General features: G+C 39.7%; 1 protein-coding gene across 1 annotated transcript in view; it reads right to left on the bottom strand.

The window, feature by feature from the left end:
- The window catches only part of GUCY2F (guanylate cyclase 2F, retinal), a 99960-nt gene extending 82920 nt beyond the window's left edge, over nucleotides 1-17040 (bottom strand). The window contains exons 1-2 of the mRNA XM_007992542.3: nucleotides 16045-17040; nucleotides 6043-6344 (exon numbers count right to left, since the gene is read on the bottom strand). Of these exons, the coding sequence (XP_007990733.3) occupies nucleotides 6043-6344; nucleotides 16045-16774 (1032 nt within the window). The 5' untranslated portion in view covers nucleotides 16775-17040. The remainder of the gene's footprint in view (nucleotides 1-6042; nucleotides 6345-16044) is intronic.
- Between the last annotated feature and the right edge of the window lie 268 nt (nucleotides 17041-17308).

The following is a 17308-nucleotide window of genomic DNA, read 5'->3' as shown; positions in this document are numbered from 1 at the left end:
AACATCTGTAACCCTGTACCACAGAATCTGAAAATAAAAATTTGCTACAAACATGGCAACTGATTTAGCAAAGTGGAGAACAGTCAAACCTAAGTGCCTGTAGAGGGGAATTATTCATAAGCAACAAGCAGATCTGCCCTGTAAGAATCCTGGAAAGACTTAGTAATTACAACCACCAAGTTGTAGAAGTGAAGGTGAGGCCAAACACTAAAAGAGGGAGAGCTCTTTGAATGTCTGTGTAATAAACATGTAGACATCCCCCATACCCGCCTCTACTGGGAGGTGCAGACGTCTACAAGAAACAGATTAAATTGATTCAGAGTAGCTCCAGAGCTGGGGCACTAGACAAAAAGGAAGTTGGAAATGAGGTGGAGCACAAAAAAACAGTGATGGAGTTAAAGTTTTCATTCTTTTTTTTTTTTTTTTTTTTTTTTTGAGACGGAGTCTGGCTCTGTCGCCCAGGCTGGGGTGCAGTGGCCAGATCTCAGCTCACTGCAAGCTCCGCCTCCTGGGTTTACGCGATTCTCCTGCCTCAGCCTCCCGAGTAGCTGGAACTACAGGGCCCGCCACCTCGCCTGGCTAGTTTGTTTTTTGTTTGTTTGTTTGTTTGTTTGTTTTTGTATTTTTTAGTAGAGACGGGGTTTCACCGTGTTAGCCAGGATGGTCTCGATCTCCTGACCTCGTGATCCGCCCATTTCGGCCTCCCAAAGTGCTGGGATTACAGGCTTGAGCCACCGCGCCCAGCCAAAGTTTTCATTCTTAATGGTGAGAATCCCAGTCTCCTCCCAATATTGCTTCTGGAATACTGACAGCTATGATTATGACTCCCGAGAAGATTAGAAGACTCTTCTCTGAAGAAAAAGACTACCTCAAAAGCCAAGGCAGACAGATATTGACCAAAAGAAGCAAACAAAAAGCAACTGGTTAGCCAGTTGCCCTGTACTGAAGCCCACTTGTCAATATATCCATCATGCACATAAACCTTCAAATCTGCAGACATCTAAGGAAAACTTTCAACATGAAATAAAAACATGAAAAAATAGGAACTGAGGGAAAAACAGATAAAATAGAGAGCAGAAGAAAACGTCAAAAGAACTATAATGAGTACCTCAGTGAAATAGGAAAAATACTGTATTGATAAAACAAAAGCAGAATGCTATTAAAATAATCAAACAACAAGAATGAACTCTTGGAAATTAAAAACATAATTAAATCATTCTTAAGAATTAGTAAAAGTGTTGGAACACAAAGATGAGAAACTCTCCCAGGAAGGAAAACTAAAAACAAAAATATGGACCATATAAGATAAATAATAAGACAATTAAAAGATCAACCAAGGACATCTTATATCTTATATATCTCATAGTATTTCCAGAGAGAAGAAAGACAATGTTTTTCAAGAAATTAACAAATAAACAATAGAAGAAAATTTCTCATAAGGAATCAGCTTCTAGATTGAAAGCCTCCACCAATACAGCATATTATGTGTCAAAGACTCATACATCATCATGAAATTTCATAGCATCAGAAATAAGGAGAACATTTTAAAAGTTTCTGAGGGGATAAAGAGGAATGAAAATAGGTTGTATCAAAAGATTAGGAATAAGAATGACGTCACTGTTCTCAATACCAACAGTGGAAATTGGAAGACAACGTGACATGTCTTCCAAGTACTGACGGAAAATGATTTCTATCCTAGATTTATATACTCATTCAAACTATCAATCAATAGTGAAGATGAAATAATGACTTTTCGGACATGCAAAATCTCAAAAATTTACCTCCTGTAAAAAGCCACTACAGGGTGTGCTCCACAAAAATGACAGATTAAACCAAGAAAATAGGACGTGAGATTCATAAAACAGTAGATCCTGCAGAGAAGAGAAAGAGACATTTAAGAATTGTGAAAATAGAAAACTAGCATAATATTAATAGTTGTGCAGCAGCCTTAGGGAGCAACATGTTTAGATTGGAATAGGAAGACAGAGAGCCCCAGCAAAAACAAATGAAATTGATAAGAGATTTAATAGGCTTTACTATGTATAAAATTGTTTTGAGAGGATTTTACAGCCTTATCAGAAAGTATGGAAAGACTTAGACATTCAAATTAAGGTAAGCAAATTAAAAAATAAAGCAATTATTAACCCTGGTAAAAATGAAAAGTTACATGTGACAAGAATTATAACCATAGTATATCATGTGGATCAGCAATAAATGATATTTACCTAGGTACTATGTTAAAAATACTAAATGTGGATTTAACTATAAATCATGACATAACCATATTTAAGGTTTAAAGGAGAGTAAGGAACTACAAAAAAACTAAGAGTGCTCCTCAACTATAATAGTAATGCAACAAATAACACTCAAAATTGATTAATCAAGAGTCACCAGTAGCAGCATAGCATTTAGAAACATAGAAGTAAATACCAGAATAAAGAGCTAAAAAAATATGAAAGTGGTTGCTTCCAAAGAAGGGAAGAAAGAAGGCCTTATAGACTGCTTTGTTATTTATATAAACCTTTTAGCATTTCTTGACTTTTAAAACTATGTGTATGTATCACTTTGATAGCTTTTTCTTCATTTCATTTTTTACTTGTTAAAGAAGCAAGGGTATAAATTAAGAGATGTTGCAGACAACTGCTGTAGGCAATGCTCCTTGTATATAGAAATCTCCATTTCATTGAAAGTTATTGGGCAAGGGAGAAATACAGTGATCCTGTTAATGCATTTGCTTAACCATTTATTATCTGTCTCTCTCACTAAAATTTAAGGTCTATAAGGGTGGCAATGAGTGATGTGCTAATAAGTGTTTGACAACAGCTATATGGAGAGGGAAAAAACTCTTATTTGTAGCATTTGCCCGTTTCTGTGGTGTAACTACTACTATCATGCCTGATTTCAAGCTACCAATTGATGTCACTGAATACAGAGCTGGGAAAAGATGCACAAAATCAGCTTTTCTGGACTGGTTCTAATATACCATTGCTAGAAACCCGTCTGTCTTGTTTAGTGTTCTACCTAGGGTTCAGCGTAGTACCTAGCACATCACAGATGCTCCATAAATAGTTGTTGACCTGTTGACCAAATAGGGAACAAAAAACAGAAGCCCAGGGATAGGCAAATATCAAACCACATAATTTGATCTGAGAATATGCCATTTATAATTTTGAAAGCTGGAAATACTGAGAGACTCTCTGCCAGTAATCAGAAAACTTCAAGAGAGTAGGAAGCTAAAGTCAGATTGTAACTTAGATGCTAGGTCACCACCAATCAATAAGGTCATCCTAGCCTCAAAGGAGAAAAAGTGGAAAAAAGGTAGCTGTGAGCCAGGCACTCTGATAGTCACTTTTTACATGTTACTTTGTTTAATTTTCACAGTAGTCCTAGAAAATATAGCTCACAAATCCATTTTACACATGGAGAAACTGAGGCTCAAATGTCTAAGTAACTTGCCCAAGGGCACCCAGCTAGTAAAAGTGAGAGCTAGAATGTAAACCCAAGTTTGTCTAAAACCTTAACATTTGCAGTTTCTGCTATACTGGCTGCCTTCTAAAGCACCTTTGAGCAAGATAATTTAGGGAAAGTGGGGGTTTTGTTTATTAGAGACATGAAGATAATTATCTCACCCTTTTATCATTCTTCAGTTATGAAGGTCCAGACTGGGCACCTGCAAACTGAGGGGTACAAATGCATCCAAACAGGCTTTTTCATAAGCTCTGGATTCTTTGTTGTAGCTATTCTATTTCCTTGTGTAAAGCAGAGTGCAGGCTGCCTAGCAACCAAGCTAATGGCATCTTTTTTTGCCTTAATTACCTTATGTTTTCCACAAGCTCAAAAGGATTGACGCAAATATCAAGAGAAGAAGGTCTGAGTTTTTATATCAAAATACCTGTTCATATATATACGAACAATACACATACACATACATGTGCACACACACACACACACACACCCTCTCCTTCCTTTGATTCTTTGATTAAAATAGAAAGATGACTTTAATTTTATCTATGTGATGCCATACCATTGGCTAAAAAGTACAAAAATTCACCATCTAGTTGCTTGCCTATAAACAAATCAAACAACAGGTTTGACCAACCATTCTTAGCAATTTGAGGAGTTTTGCAATTCTTTACTAAACTGACCAGTTGTTTTCAGCTATGTGTGTGTGCGCATGTGTGTGTCTCCTAAAAGAGAGTAATACTTATTATAAACTTATCAGTAACAATAAAGTCCAAATCTAGCACTCTTAATATCTCTGTTATTAATTTATTAGAACAAGAATCAGAAAAATATTTGATATAAATCCTCCAAGCAGAAAGAGATACATAAACCTAAATTTCATTTGAATCACTATTCAGACAGAGAAGCAGCCCACAGGATGATGAAATAAAGGACAGATAAAAAAGAATATGAATATCAGACACAATCAACTGCCTACCTAACAGCCTTCTTTCTTGCTAACAGAATCTCAATTTTGTTCACATTTTTCCAGCAGCTATATATTTTGTTCACACTTTTCAATCACAGTTGTCACATTCCTCCTTCCAGATTATTGGTTTAGGCATGGGCATAGGACACAATTGTGACAAAGAAGGTATGGGAAAAAGTCTGCTTGGGAGATTCTGGGAAAGATTTCCTCACTCTTAAAAAGAGACACAAGGGAAAGACAGCCTCCACTTTCACCTCTGGACATTTCCACCTGTATGTGATGTCTGGAACTGTGGCAGCCACCTTGGGACCATAAGAGGAACAAGCTCATGAGGGCAAGTTTAGCATGCTACGGCTTGTAAAGTGGAAAGATGAAAAGAACATGTTTGATTGATGACATCATTGACTGCTGAATTAACCAACCCTGGGGCCGTCCTATCTTCAAATTTTGAAAAAGAATTATTAAACCATTTTGTATTGAGCTATTACTTACAGCTGGAAGCGATATGACTAATACAGTATTCTAGCAAATGCCAGCACTGTTAAACTTACATGTATGTTGTTCTAAGTACTTTTGAAAATGCCTACTTTCTACATCTGGCCTCCAGTGTACAGAAATGTCCCTCTGTACTTTTTCCCATCTAAATGGCTTCCTTTGTCTCCCCATCTTCCTCTTGTATTCCTCGTCTTCTTTGTATTCGTCCTCTTTGTTTTTGTCTTTGCTCTCCATTGTTTTTTCTACTTTCTTCCCCTCCTCACTCCTTTTTTTTTCTCTAAGCCTTCAGTGGCTATGATTGGAATCTGAAATATGCCTATACATATATTTATCTACACATATATAAATACTATTTCTTGTATATCAGAAGGGAGGACTTCTTCCCCATTCCAAGTGGCCTGTGTTCATCCACTTACTCGTTCCTCCCCACAAAGGAGAAACGAATTAATCTGACTGGTTAGTTTGGAAGGAGAACTAAGTATGTGTAGCTCAGCCCCTCCTGTCTTCTTTCTCTTGGGAGCAGACTACCTACAAGAAGCAAATGCTCTGCTGTTCCTCTCCAGACTACACATTTTACAAAAGGCCTGCCCTCATGGGGCAGGACTGCAGTGGTCCAGCAATGCCATTGACCAGATGGAGAAGTTTGTTTAATCCTTGGGTTCAGTATTGGGAAGCTCAAATGCCTACAGGTAGAAGCCATATCCTCCAATACCAGAGTTATCAAAAATAAAGGTAATAGTTTATTATATACTAGCTCTTTTGCCTTATTGTTAAATTAATTCAGAACTTACACCACAAACAGGAGCTCTTTTTATTAGGCTCCCTTGAACAGCACTAGTATATATTAAAGTTTTGTTGCTCTGTTCTTAAATATATTTCTTTTTCCTGACTATATAATGTCATCATGGGCTGCTTAAAGATAAAAGAAAAAAATCTTAAATAATATGCCTTTGTTTCACAAATGTTTTCAGCAAACTAAAGATGTTTTTAATTTGTCTGTGGTTGCCTGCCATTGATTGGATCTCCTATGGAATTGAGACTGTTGGTATGAAAATAATTTACCATGCTGATGTTTTAGGTTCTCAGCTCATGATAACTTACGAATGTTTACTTACTTGATCGAACTCCAGCTTCTCAGGAATTTCACCTCTTGCTGCTGCCTCTGTAAAGGCTTGATAGAAGGTCTTTTCTTGGGACTCCACTGTAATGGTCAACACTGCATCATAGGCTTCCCGGAGCTTTGGGTTGTTCCTTAGGACCTGGTAGGGGGTGTGCTTATAAGGTAAACTGTAGAGCAGGGCATCATAGGGAACAAAGACGTAGGTTCCATCAGTCATTTTCAGATCATGAGCCCATTCCAAGAGATGCGTCTGAGTCTCTCCCCCAATCAAAGCTGAATGCATACACATGATGATTACTGAAACCAACAAAGCAAGGAGGTTATGGAAGCAATCTGCTAGTAAAGCACAGTACCAAAAAATACAGAGAGGAAAAATAAATGTGTTCTAACCAATTTGTAAGTGGTTTCTTATGCCTCCAAGATAAGCAAGATGTTGTCCTGAGCTGAGGCTGAGGTATGTTCATGGACTCTGGATTGGGGACAGTGACAAGAGAGATGCCTACAGGCTGCAGAGCCTAATACCTAGACAGGAACAAGAACTAGTATAATAAATGGGGAGTAACATAAAAAAGAGGCTTTAAGGTTGGAAAAATCAACTTTACATCGCAACACCACCAGTTTTAACTGTGTACCCTTTTCTAAATTACTTAACCTCTCTCTGTCTCGTCCATAAAATGGAGATAACAATATGTACTTATGGGGTGGTAGTGATGATTGAAGAAAGGAGACAAGTCATTTACTTAGTACATAGCACCCAATAAATAGTAGCTACTATATACATAAGAATTAGAAGAGAGAATAGTAAGAGAGGATGGGAGATGTTACCACAGCCACTATTGCTTTTTATTGTCCATCTCCTACAAACATGCACTCTAATACATTTTGACCAAGTGTTCTCATCCTTACCAAGGTTATTATAGACAATGAAAAGCACTAACTCCCTCATCTATAAATGTTACCACAGGTTGAGTACTCCTTATACAAACTATTGAGGACCAGAAGTGCTTCAGACTTCAGATATTTTTTGGATTTAGGATATTAAGTATAATATTTGCATTATACTTACCTGCTGAGCATCCCTAATCCCAAAATCTGAAATCTGAAATACTTTAATGAGTATTTCCTTTAAGTATCATGTTGGTGCTCAAAAGTTTTCAATTTTGGAGCATTTCGGATTTCAGATTCTCAGATTAAGGATGTACTCTCTGTAATATTATGGGTGAGCTGTTCAACTTTTTAAAACCTAACTTCCCTGTAATTGGAATTACTATGCACTCAATTTAATTCTTCCTAGACTTATGAAACTATGTTGTTTGGCAAGGTTATGCTAGAATAGAGTGGATTCAAGGGGGCCACGGTTGAAAAATGACAGCTAGATCATGAGACTGAAAGTCTTATATCCAATTTTGCCCTTGGCATGCTAAATAAGTTTAGTTTAAGCCCACTTGTGCTTCAGTGCCCACATCTTTAAAATGCAGATTCCAATGCATTTTACAGGTACACTGAGTAGTTTAATTAGATAGTGCCTGGCAAGTATTCTGAGCTCCTTGAAGAAAGGCAAAGACTCTATTGCTACTGGTAAATATTAATTATACATGTTTACACGAAACCTTTAATCTCAAGAACTAAGGATGCTTAACTGCATTCAATGACTTGTCTTTGGCATTTACATATTGTTTCATCTATTTTCAAACACCTTTTTACACTTGTTAAGCACCCCTAGAAAGTTTCCCTTTGAGCTAGAGCTGGTACCTTTTATTTTGTAAAATGTAACTAATAAGTTATGAAGTTGATTTAAACATACCGCACACATATGCACATACCACAGCATGACATGAGTTTTCAAATGACCATTAACTCCTTCAAAATAATTACACTAAGAGGTTCTACATGTATTCTGATGCTCAGACCTTCCTTAGAATTCTCAAAGGATATCTTTGGAGCTAGTGCATGAGCCACACAAGGAATTCAGCCTTACTTGTTTATAATCACACATTGTATAATGGGAAAATGGAGTGCCAGAGATGTTTGACAATGCAAGAGTTGGATTTAGAAAGAGAAAGTAGAATTGAAGACTTCTCACTCTCTCCATTTGGCTGAACCATTAAAAATAAATTAGTTTGGTCAAATTAGCGTAGTCACAGGGAGTTTAGTCAGAGGCTTCAGTTGGCCAGTTTATCCAACAGTATCCTCAGCAAGTAGATCAGTATTAGCATCTTTCTTCTGCAAATCAGAGATTGAGTGATTTGTTCAAGGTTACTCAACAGTGATACAATTTGATTTTATTTACTTAAAGGGATATTAAAATGACTTTACTGCATGGAAAATGTTAAATAGAACTAGTGTTTGATGCTGATTGCAATACAGCAAATATTTTACCATACATTACATGTAGTAGGTGCTATTACGATGTGCCATCAAGATACACACTTCAGCACTGAAGCCCTCATTCCACTAGCTGCTGGGTGTGTTAGCAGCTGATAGGTGATTTTTCTCTGAGATTTGGCCTCAGCTAAGGAAAAGCACCTCTCTCAAGGTTACATGATCTCAGTAGTGTGTTGGGGCTCACTTTTGCTGGTTCAACTTCCAGAGATTTTGTGAGCTAGTTAACATCATGTTATTAGCTTGAAATTGACCATTGTGGGAGTGACTACACTATGGAAATCAGCAAACACTACAAATCAGAACTTTTTTCACTCTGAAGATCTGACTGTTAAACAATTATTATTACACACTGTGCCCCTTTCTGTGGGTGCAACTGAACCTAATGACTATTCCACATGGAGGTAGAAGAGCCCAGACTCCTCATCTTAATTCTGGACAACTCTGCAGGGTCATACCAGCTCTAGAGCGCCCCCTAAGACCGGCTGAGGCCTTTGTTGTGGCTGCACTGCAGTTCAATTCTCTCTGCCCAATCCTACTGTCTTCTCTTCCTCACAGGTGTTCTCCTTGAAAATACTCATTAAATAAGCTTCCTGCACTCAAAGCTCCATCTAACAGGCTGCTTTCCAGGGAAACTGACTTGCGACACTGGATTAGAGCCCCCACCTTACCCTGAGATGATTTCTACCCTGGCACTTACAAGATTTGTTGCTCTTATTTACCTATATCAGCTTCTACTACCAAACTGTGAGCTCCTTGAGGTCAGGAACTGTGTCTTATTTATTTCCATATCCTTGTACATATTATGCACACAATGAATGTTGTTTAGATGAATGTTTGTAAACTAACAGCCTCTTCAGGAGGAGAGCTTGTACACTTGGGTATTTTTTGTGCGTTCCTTGAGATATGAGATATGAGCATATATTGATTGTTAGGATGGAGGAACAATTGGAAGTGATATTTGCTGGGCAGGTAGATACTGCCATACCTGTTGTTCATGCCTACCATCATTAACTATGCCCAGTACCTTACCCTCAACCCTGAATCTCTCTGCTTTATTTTTCTTTCATTGACCCACACTGACCATATTTCAAAGGGTCCAAAGTTTTATGACTGAAAAGACCCTTTAAGACCAAGTAGACCAACCTGTCCCCATCATTTTATAGAAGAAGAAATAGGAAACTCAAGAGGGAATAATCACAGGCTCCTCTATTTTTTGCCTAGCAAGATTTTGCCATTGAACATGATTAAAGTAGAAAGCATAAATACTGAATTCAAACAACAGCATCTTAATTTAATAGATTGAGTGCTTCGTGAACAGGGATTTGTAGATACATCTGTTCCACAAGATAATTTTACTAAATAGTTTTATTATGTTAAAATTACATTCATTAAAATGGGATTTGACCTGTAAGTTGTTGTCAGGAAAGGATTAGTGTACAGAAACCTTAAATCCTAAACAAGGCCTGGGTCAACAGGTGGTCATTGAATAATACTAATTGGTAAGTTTCCATCCTGTCAAGCTACTTTATAGTCAAAACAAGGACCAGGAAATACACCCTTCTGAGATCGCATCTCACCAGGATATGACATCAGCACTTTCTCTGAGCTACTTGAGCTGTCTAGCATCTATGTCTTCATATTGTGGCACCAACCATAGCAGGCTGTCTAGGACCCTTTCTTTCACTGGCAGCAGGAAATGTCATGAAACTCCGGGAGAAGTAAATTTCCATGTCACTCAATTCCTATTTCTCTTCCTAAATTAAAATATTCTATCAAATATTTTCTTGAGAGAGAGTAACTGTGTTTCTGAAAAGGCAAAGGTCACTTTATTTCTCTCAGATTACTGACTATGGTGTCCTCCATGGAGGAAACTGGTCCCAGTTTCACACCTTGCGAGATAGAAATGATTCCACTTGCTGCTGCTATAGAAGTCCTTAGGAGCCATATTCTTATTTGTGAGCCATCGATATTGCTCACAAACCACAGAGACACCCCCCATTGTACTGTCTTTGCTCTTTATTGTAGCCCCTTTGTGATATTTCCTGTCACTGTCATTCATTTTAACAGTTGCTAAGAGGGCAGGGAGGGGAGGCAGACCAGAGCAGGAGGGCAGCATGCAGATTTATCCCAAGTCTCACCTTCTCTCAGGATTCTTTCCTATCTGGCTATATTGTGAAAGAATACATTCCTACCCTCTCCCTCTCAGTTTTCTCCCACCCAGCCTAATAAATGGCTGTGTAAGAAGAAGGTGGGAGGCTCTGGAACATGCATGTTTCCCAGGCCCTATCCCCAAGTGTGACTCAGTGCAGGAGGCCCTCAAAGTAGACTTTTAGAACACTACACTAGGGGATGTGCGGCTATCAGCTAAGGACAACCCACACATTTTTGGCCATAAGTCCTGAAGCTACCACTTACTTAACTACCACTGGTGTTGAACTGGTCCAAGTAGCTCAGCATGATGGCACACAAATATAACATTCAAAGACTATTCCATCTACATCAGACTATGCTTTTTCCATACTCAAACTTGTATTGCAATTGCATTTGTTGCCTTAACATTGCTGTCCAGCTTGAGATAAGGTTTTATATTTCTCCATACCTTGAAACATACGTTTTCTCCTGTTTTTCCTAAACAGCTATATACATAAGGCCTCTCAAATGCAAGAAGTCTAGATGTTTAGAGATTTCCTCTTGTGTCAAGTCTTCAATAATTTGATCATTAGTGATCATTTGCCATTCATGAAAGCAAGTGGTCCTCTTGCCATTTATATTTACTTACATTTGGTGTTACATTATAGCAAATCCTATACCAAATTCCCTATTGGTGCAAAGACTCCTAGTCATAGTATTATCAGTATCACTGTTGTTATTAACATAGGAAAACAGGGATGACACCTGTACGTTGAGGCACATGAAAGAATTTTATCTATGGGTCCAAACGTTACGAAAGAAAGGTGGAAGGGCTGAATTATATGCCACATATAGAACACAGGCTCTCAAGTGAATATGCTTCAGGAGCATACCACAAGTGGACGGGAGGTAGTATAGTATTGGTCTAGCATTAGACCAGTGGTTCTCAGTGTGGTCCGTGGACCAGCAGCATCAGTGCCACCTGAGAATGTGCAGTATTAGAAATGCAAATTCCGGGGCCCCACCCAGCATTCCTGAACCAGAAACTCTGGAGGAGGAACCCAACAATCTGTGTTTTAATAAGTCCTCCAGGGGATTCTGATGCCCACTGAGATTTGAGAGCCACTGCTTTAGGCTTTCTCATTCACCAGTAGTGTGACATTGGGTAAGTTATTTAACCGCTTTTAGCTTCAGAAGTCTTATTCATAAAATAGGTAAACAATAATTGCCCTTACTTAATAGGGGTGATGCAATTATTGGATGACATAGTCCGTACAAAGCCCTTGAAAAATTACTAGCACATAGTAAACTCCCAATAAATATTAACTTTTATCATTATTTTTATTGCTATCTTTTTCTTATACACAAGAATCTTCAATAAATGAGAAGAAGCCATTCTGTCCCAGGCAATAAGATAGCAATCAGGTATCTAATTTTGGAAGAACAAGAGAAAGCTATTCCAATGGTGTCATATTTACTTAACATCATGTTGTAATGAAGCATTCCCAATTTGGAAGGATTGAAAGGAAATCCCAAATGGTCCAACATCCTGGTAAGCCCAAATTGAAAGGATTACACAATCAGCCAAGCACAGGGCTGATCAGCAAGAAGATGAGGAGAAAAGAGGGCTTAGAATAGCCATTTGAAAAGTTCTCTAAAGAGCTGCAGGTAGGGCCTCCTGCTAACCTTTGCAGGAATTAGAAGAGGAACCCCTTCTGAATGAATGCAACCCTACAGGTGCCTTGCTTGGTGAGTAAATGCCCTTTTGTGCCATTGGACAAAAACTTCCAACAGGGCTCATGGTTTGAGGAGCAGAGAGTGGACTGGATTTTGGCCCTCAAGTCTAATCAGCTAGGTTTCCTTGTGCAGGGCACAACCTACATAGCCACATACAGCAGCGCTGACTATAAATTAAGGCCTTCGTCTTTGATTAATATCTCTCCTATTTGACTTTGTCAGAAGCAAAGAAAATTGGTAGTTGCTCCCAAGGCTTAAGAGAGTTGAGTTGAGAATCTGGGAGAGACTGAATCCCCCTATTCTGGGAATTTATTTATTCCTTCTTTGGTGTTGATAGTGCTTACACCTATGTACTTATTACTGTGAGACTCGCAGATATTGTAAAACTTGAAAGAAAATGCCTATCTCCTGGATAATCCTGAGAATTAAATGAGATCTATGTGCAAATGTCTTGTAAAATGTAGAGAGCTGTTTACATGTAAAGTAATAGTATGGTTGCTCTTATTGTCTCTATGGCAGCATATAGTAACACCTCTGCTGTTTCCCCACCCAAGAGCCCATGGCTATTATTATTGCTATTATTACCTACTATTAAATATATCATTGCATTGATATTATGTAAGTGTAACTTAGACCTGTCTCTGAGAAAGACACTTCCTCTAACTCCAGTAAGGTGCCAATGAGAGTTCCTAATTGGAAATATTAATTTATAAGAATCAGAAGTGTCATACCAGCCAGTAATAGGCTGCTCTTCTCTCCCCTCCCACACCACTACCACCATCACTACAACCACCACTGCCACTGCCACATGGCAATGCCATCACTACTTTTGCGAACAGATCAGAAAAAAAAATAAATAAATGAAAACTAAAAAATAACCTTTCAATTATTTCTACTACTTCCAAATATTTCTAGGCCCCTCCAAAGGAAGGGGACCCTTTCCACTGTGTTTTGCACGTCACAAAAGCTCCTCTCTGAAGGTTTGCTTGGGGGTCCACAGTGTTAAAAAGCAGCCTCATATCCAGCAAAATAGGGAAGAAGTCAGGCTCTGCCTTCTTCAGCCCTTCTCAGATGAGGTCACACAAAAAGTTTATCGTCTGTTTAGTTCTTCTCAGTCCCAGCAGTTGAGAAGAGCTGGAAAATTAGCTAAAGCTGTGATCTGGTATGTGCCATGCATGGTGTGTTGCAGTCTTCCTCACTGCTATGTTGACCCAATCTGTACTCATTGGCTTCTGGCGCAGTTTCTCACCAAATCTCCAATTTTCTAATGGGACCAAAGATGTGCCCTGAACTTTAGGCCACTTAATTAAAGCTCTGATAATCTATTTTTGTTCATTCTCTGGATCCTGCTTTACATGTTTCCACGGGCTGGGGCATTGTTTTCAACAAATGATCAAGTGGACAACAAGGGCAATGTCTATCTTACTTTAACACTCACTCCCCTTCCACCATTCCCTCTGTTACACCTCACCCACCAGTTGGCATGCCCTCAGATACAGACATGTGCCTGTACCAGGTATGGGTATTACACACTCCTTTGAACAAAGCACAATGAGCTGCCTGAGGTTGTACTCAGGCCACAGCCCAACGTATGGCTCAGTTCCCCTGCCCCCACCCCACCCACATTCTGACTCATGTCACTGAGGTCCCAGCATGCCTCATCTGAATCTGCCTATGTTTTGTCAAAAAACAAAGGAAAATCCTGCAGTGCAGAGCTTTTGTCTTCACTCCCTTTTATCTCTCTTTCTGAATCCCTCCTCCACTTCCTGTTGCTGTACTTGCTATTCAAGGTCTTCCTTTGCTCCATAACCATCCTCTCTAGTTTTTTTCTCCGAATCCTCAAAATTTCCATTCCCTTAGTGAGCAGATCTGTACTGTAATAAAGAAAACAATCTGACTAAGCGAAGTCATATTAAAACAATGGGAACTTAAAGTGAGAAATATTTATTTGCATTATTATTAAGTTAAAGCAGTGTTTCTCAACTCTGGCTGCACATTACAAGCGCCTGGGAAGCTATTTAAAATACCTTTGCTGGGAGCCACCACAGACCAATTCTAGTAGAATTTCTGGAGGTGGCGCTGTGGCACCAGTAGTCTTGAAAAGATGTCCAGGTAATTCTAGCGTGCAGCCAGACTGAGAACCCTTGACCTAAAGGAATCTCTAATGGTAGGACAATAATATGTGCATTTGCTTCCTCCCTGCCTCAAAGGGGTTGTGGGTGGTTAGCACTCAATCCTAATTCTTCTCAGTCTGGCAGCCCAAAGAGCTTCAGGACCTGCATTTATTTAACATTTTATGGTAGAGGCCAAAATGTCATTTCAAAGTATACAAATGGGTGGGATGTGAAACATTCATGGAATATAAACTTGCAGGAGACATTGGGCTTCAAGAAGATTTGTAACATATTATAAAGTTATGATACTAAATATATTAGCCTGTTTCTGGCATGGCTCCTCCCTGCAAATGATTTTATATCTTTCAAAATAATTCTATGCTCTGCTTTGAAAGTATCAAGCTCTATTATGAAGTAATCAGAGCCACACTGATTACTAAACATCACAGAATCTTGTCGACTGGAGCTGGAGGCAGATTACGGTAGTTCTGGAACTAAAAACTCCTCTTGCCCTCGTCCTCTTGTGATCGTCATAATTAAGGTCCAATACTGAAGCCACTTGAAACTTAAAACAGGCTTCTGGTTATAGGCCAGGCCAAAGCTGCATCATTCTCTAACAAACTCATTGTTAAGGAAATTACTGGGACCAGGACTAATCCTTGAAGGAATCAGTTTGTCAAATAGTTTCTGAGGTATCTGTCCTAAAGTGGTGGAGTGGCTGCAGTGGGGGAATGAGCAGTGTTTCTATGAATCATAGCCATCTCTAGAGGAAGGTAGAATGGAGGTTAAAAAACTGGAATAGAAAAAAATCAAAACCAGGTGTCACAAGGGCTTGCCATAAGTGTAAGTAAAAGAGATCTGATTCAAGAGGACCAGGAAGGCCAAAATCCACCCAACTAACTTTGAGAATGATAGCTTTAGTGGGTCAAGTCCTTTGCTTCACATTTGGTCTATTGTCTCTGCAAGAATCATCTTTGAACATTAAGCTTCCATTGGAAGGGGAAACTGTTAAAATTTAGACAGTCTTCTCATTTTAATATGCTTTCATTCATCAGCTAGGTTCCCTCCATATCAACTAGCTGTGTGCTGCAAAAAGAAAAGCCCTGCTTTGAGAAGAGGCAGAAGGTATGGACATTTTGGAGTCCAGAGAAGACAGATTCTAAGTAAGTGTCCCACAAGGACACTGGGTACCTTTGAAGGAAAGTATCCAGAAAGGAGTCAAAAGTAAATCTCTCCTCAGTGACTAGAACAAACAAAAATGAAGCCATAAGAAGACCCTCACCTCCCCATACCATTTTGGCACTTTTGAAGTTACCAGGGTCCTAAGGGCAGAAAGAAAGGATGTATGGCTACAGTGATCTTGACACCATCCTTCACTCAGGCGCTAAGAGCAGGCACTAGCGTCCACAGGCATATGAAGCACAGAGTTCTTTGTACTTTTATTCAGTTCATAAAATAGGCTCTGTCGAAGCAGGGCAGTCTTGGGACCTGAGTGTGAGTGAAAAAGGGCAAATGTGTGAAGAAATGGGAAGGGATGTGCTACCCTAGGGTGTGAGGGTAGGAAACCTTTTGGAGATTGTAATCTCTTTCCCTGAAGTCACGTTTAAATTTCAACCGGAGAAAGCACTCACTGCGAATTCGATCTGCCTGGTGAATCCTCTGGAGAGCTTTCCGAATGCTTTGGCTGTCTTGTCCTGTGGTCAGGACGACCCCTACAGGTAAGCCGTGGCTCCGCAGAGCACTTGCGACTCGATTGGCTGTATGCACCCAAATGTCTTCATCTGAGGAAATGACTCCAGCATGAGCCCACTGGAAATATTTCATGACAGTTACAAGCACCCGGATGGGAGAAGGGAGTGTCCGAGAAAAGGTCGGGTAGCTATTTTTATTGTCTAATTCATAATTCACACAAGCCCAAGAGAAAATCCCTTTGTCCCAGCTGTTTCCCAGGAGCGAGGCTGCCTCGCAGTAGCCAGGGTTGGTAGGTCCAATAAATCCTGAGGCCATCTGGTGGTGGGAAATGAAACTGGAGAGGGCCCTCGAAGTCTGGCAATCTTCATTGAGAATCACATATTCAAAAGAGTAACTCAGGTCAAAAGATGGGTCCCGGTTGATTCGCTCAATGGCTAATCGCGCAGCAACCTCAGGCAGGGCCTTTGAAAACAGCGAATCACAAGCCCAAGGGCCCACCACCCCTATCTTGTAGGGGAGTGTCCACACCTGCTGCGGAAGGTACATGACAACCAGGAGGCACAAGCACCACAGGAACTTGGAGGACGCAAGGCCATGGTGTCCCAGCAGTTTCCTGAAAGCCGCAAACCAGAGCACAAGGCGAGAAAAACGCCAGAGTCCCAGGAACATAGCCCTGTTCTAGCTGCTTCCAGCAAGCTAATGACGAGATACTGGGGAGTTATTCTGTTTTCCCGACACGGACAGTGGTGTTTCCAAATGCCTGTCAATGAGAGGAAAAGGTTTGTTACTCACATTGTTTCTGAAGCTTCTGGGAACAATCGGTTGTGAAAGAATGGCGAAGAAATGGTAGTGCCCAAACTAAAAGTTTCTTTCCCCCATCCTGACAAAACTCCTCCTCTTCCTGTACCCCTTATCTCAGTACATGGCACATCCATCCACTGTTTGCCCACTTGCTTCTTTCAGAAAACTGGAAATCACTGAGACTCCTTCTCTTCCCCCACATTCAATCTATCACCAACTCCTGTTTACTCAACTTCAGTAATAGCTGCCCACCTTACAGTGTTGTGAAAAGCACATGAGTTAACACACAGCAAGTGCTTATAACAGAGCCTGGCAAGTCATTGGCATTATATTAGACATAGTATCATTATTATAGTTTTAAATATGTCTATTTTTCTGTCCCATACAGTTCTCTTGGAGAGA

This window comes from Chlorocebus sabaeus, chromosome X, assembly GCF_047675955.1.
Source record: "Chlorocebus sabaeus isolate Y175 chromosome X, mChlSab1.0.hap1, whole genome shotgun sequence".
NCBI classification, from domain to species: Eukaryota; Metazoa; Chordata; class Mammalia; order Primates; family Cercopithecidae; genus Chlorocebus; species Chlorocebus sabaeus.
Note: the sequence above shows the minus strand (reverse complement) of the source record. Positions and strands in the feature narration are given on the sequence as shown.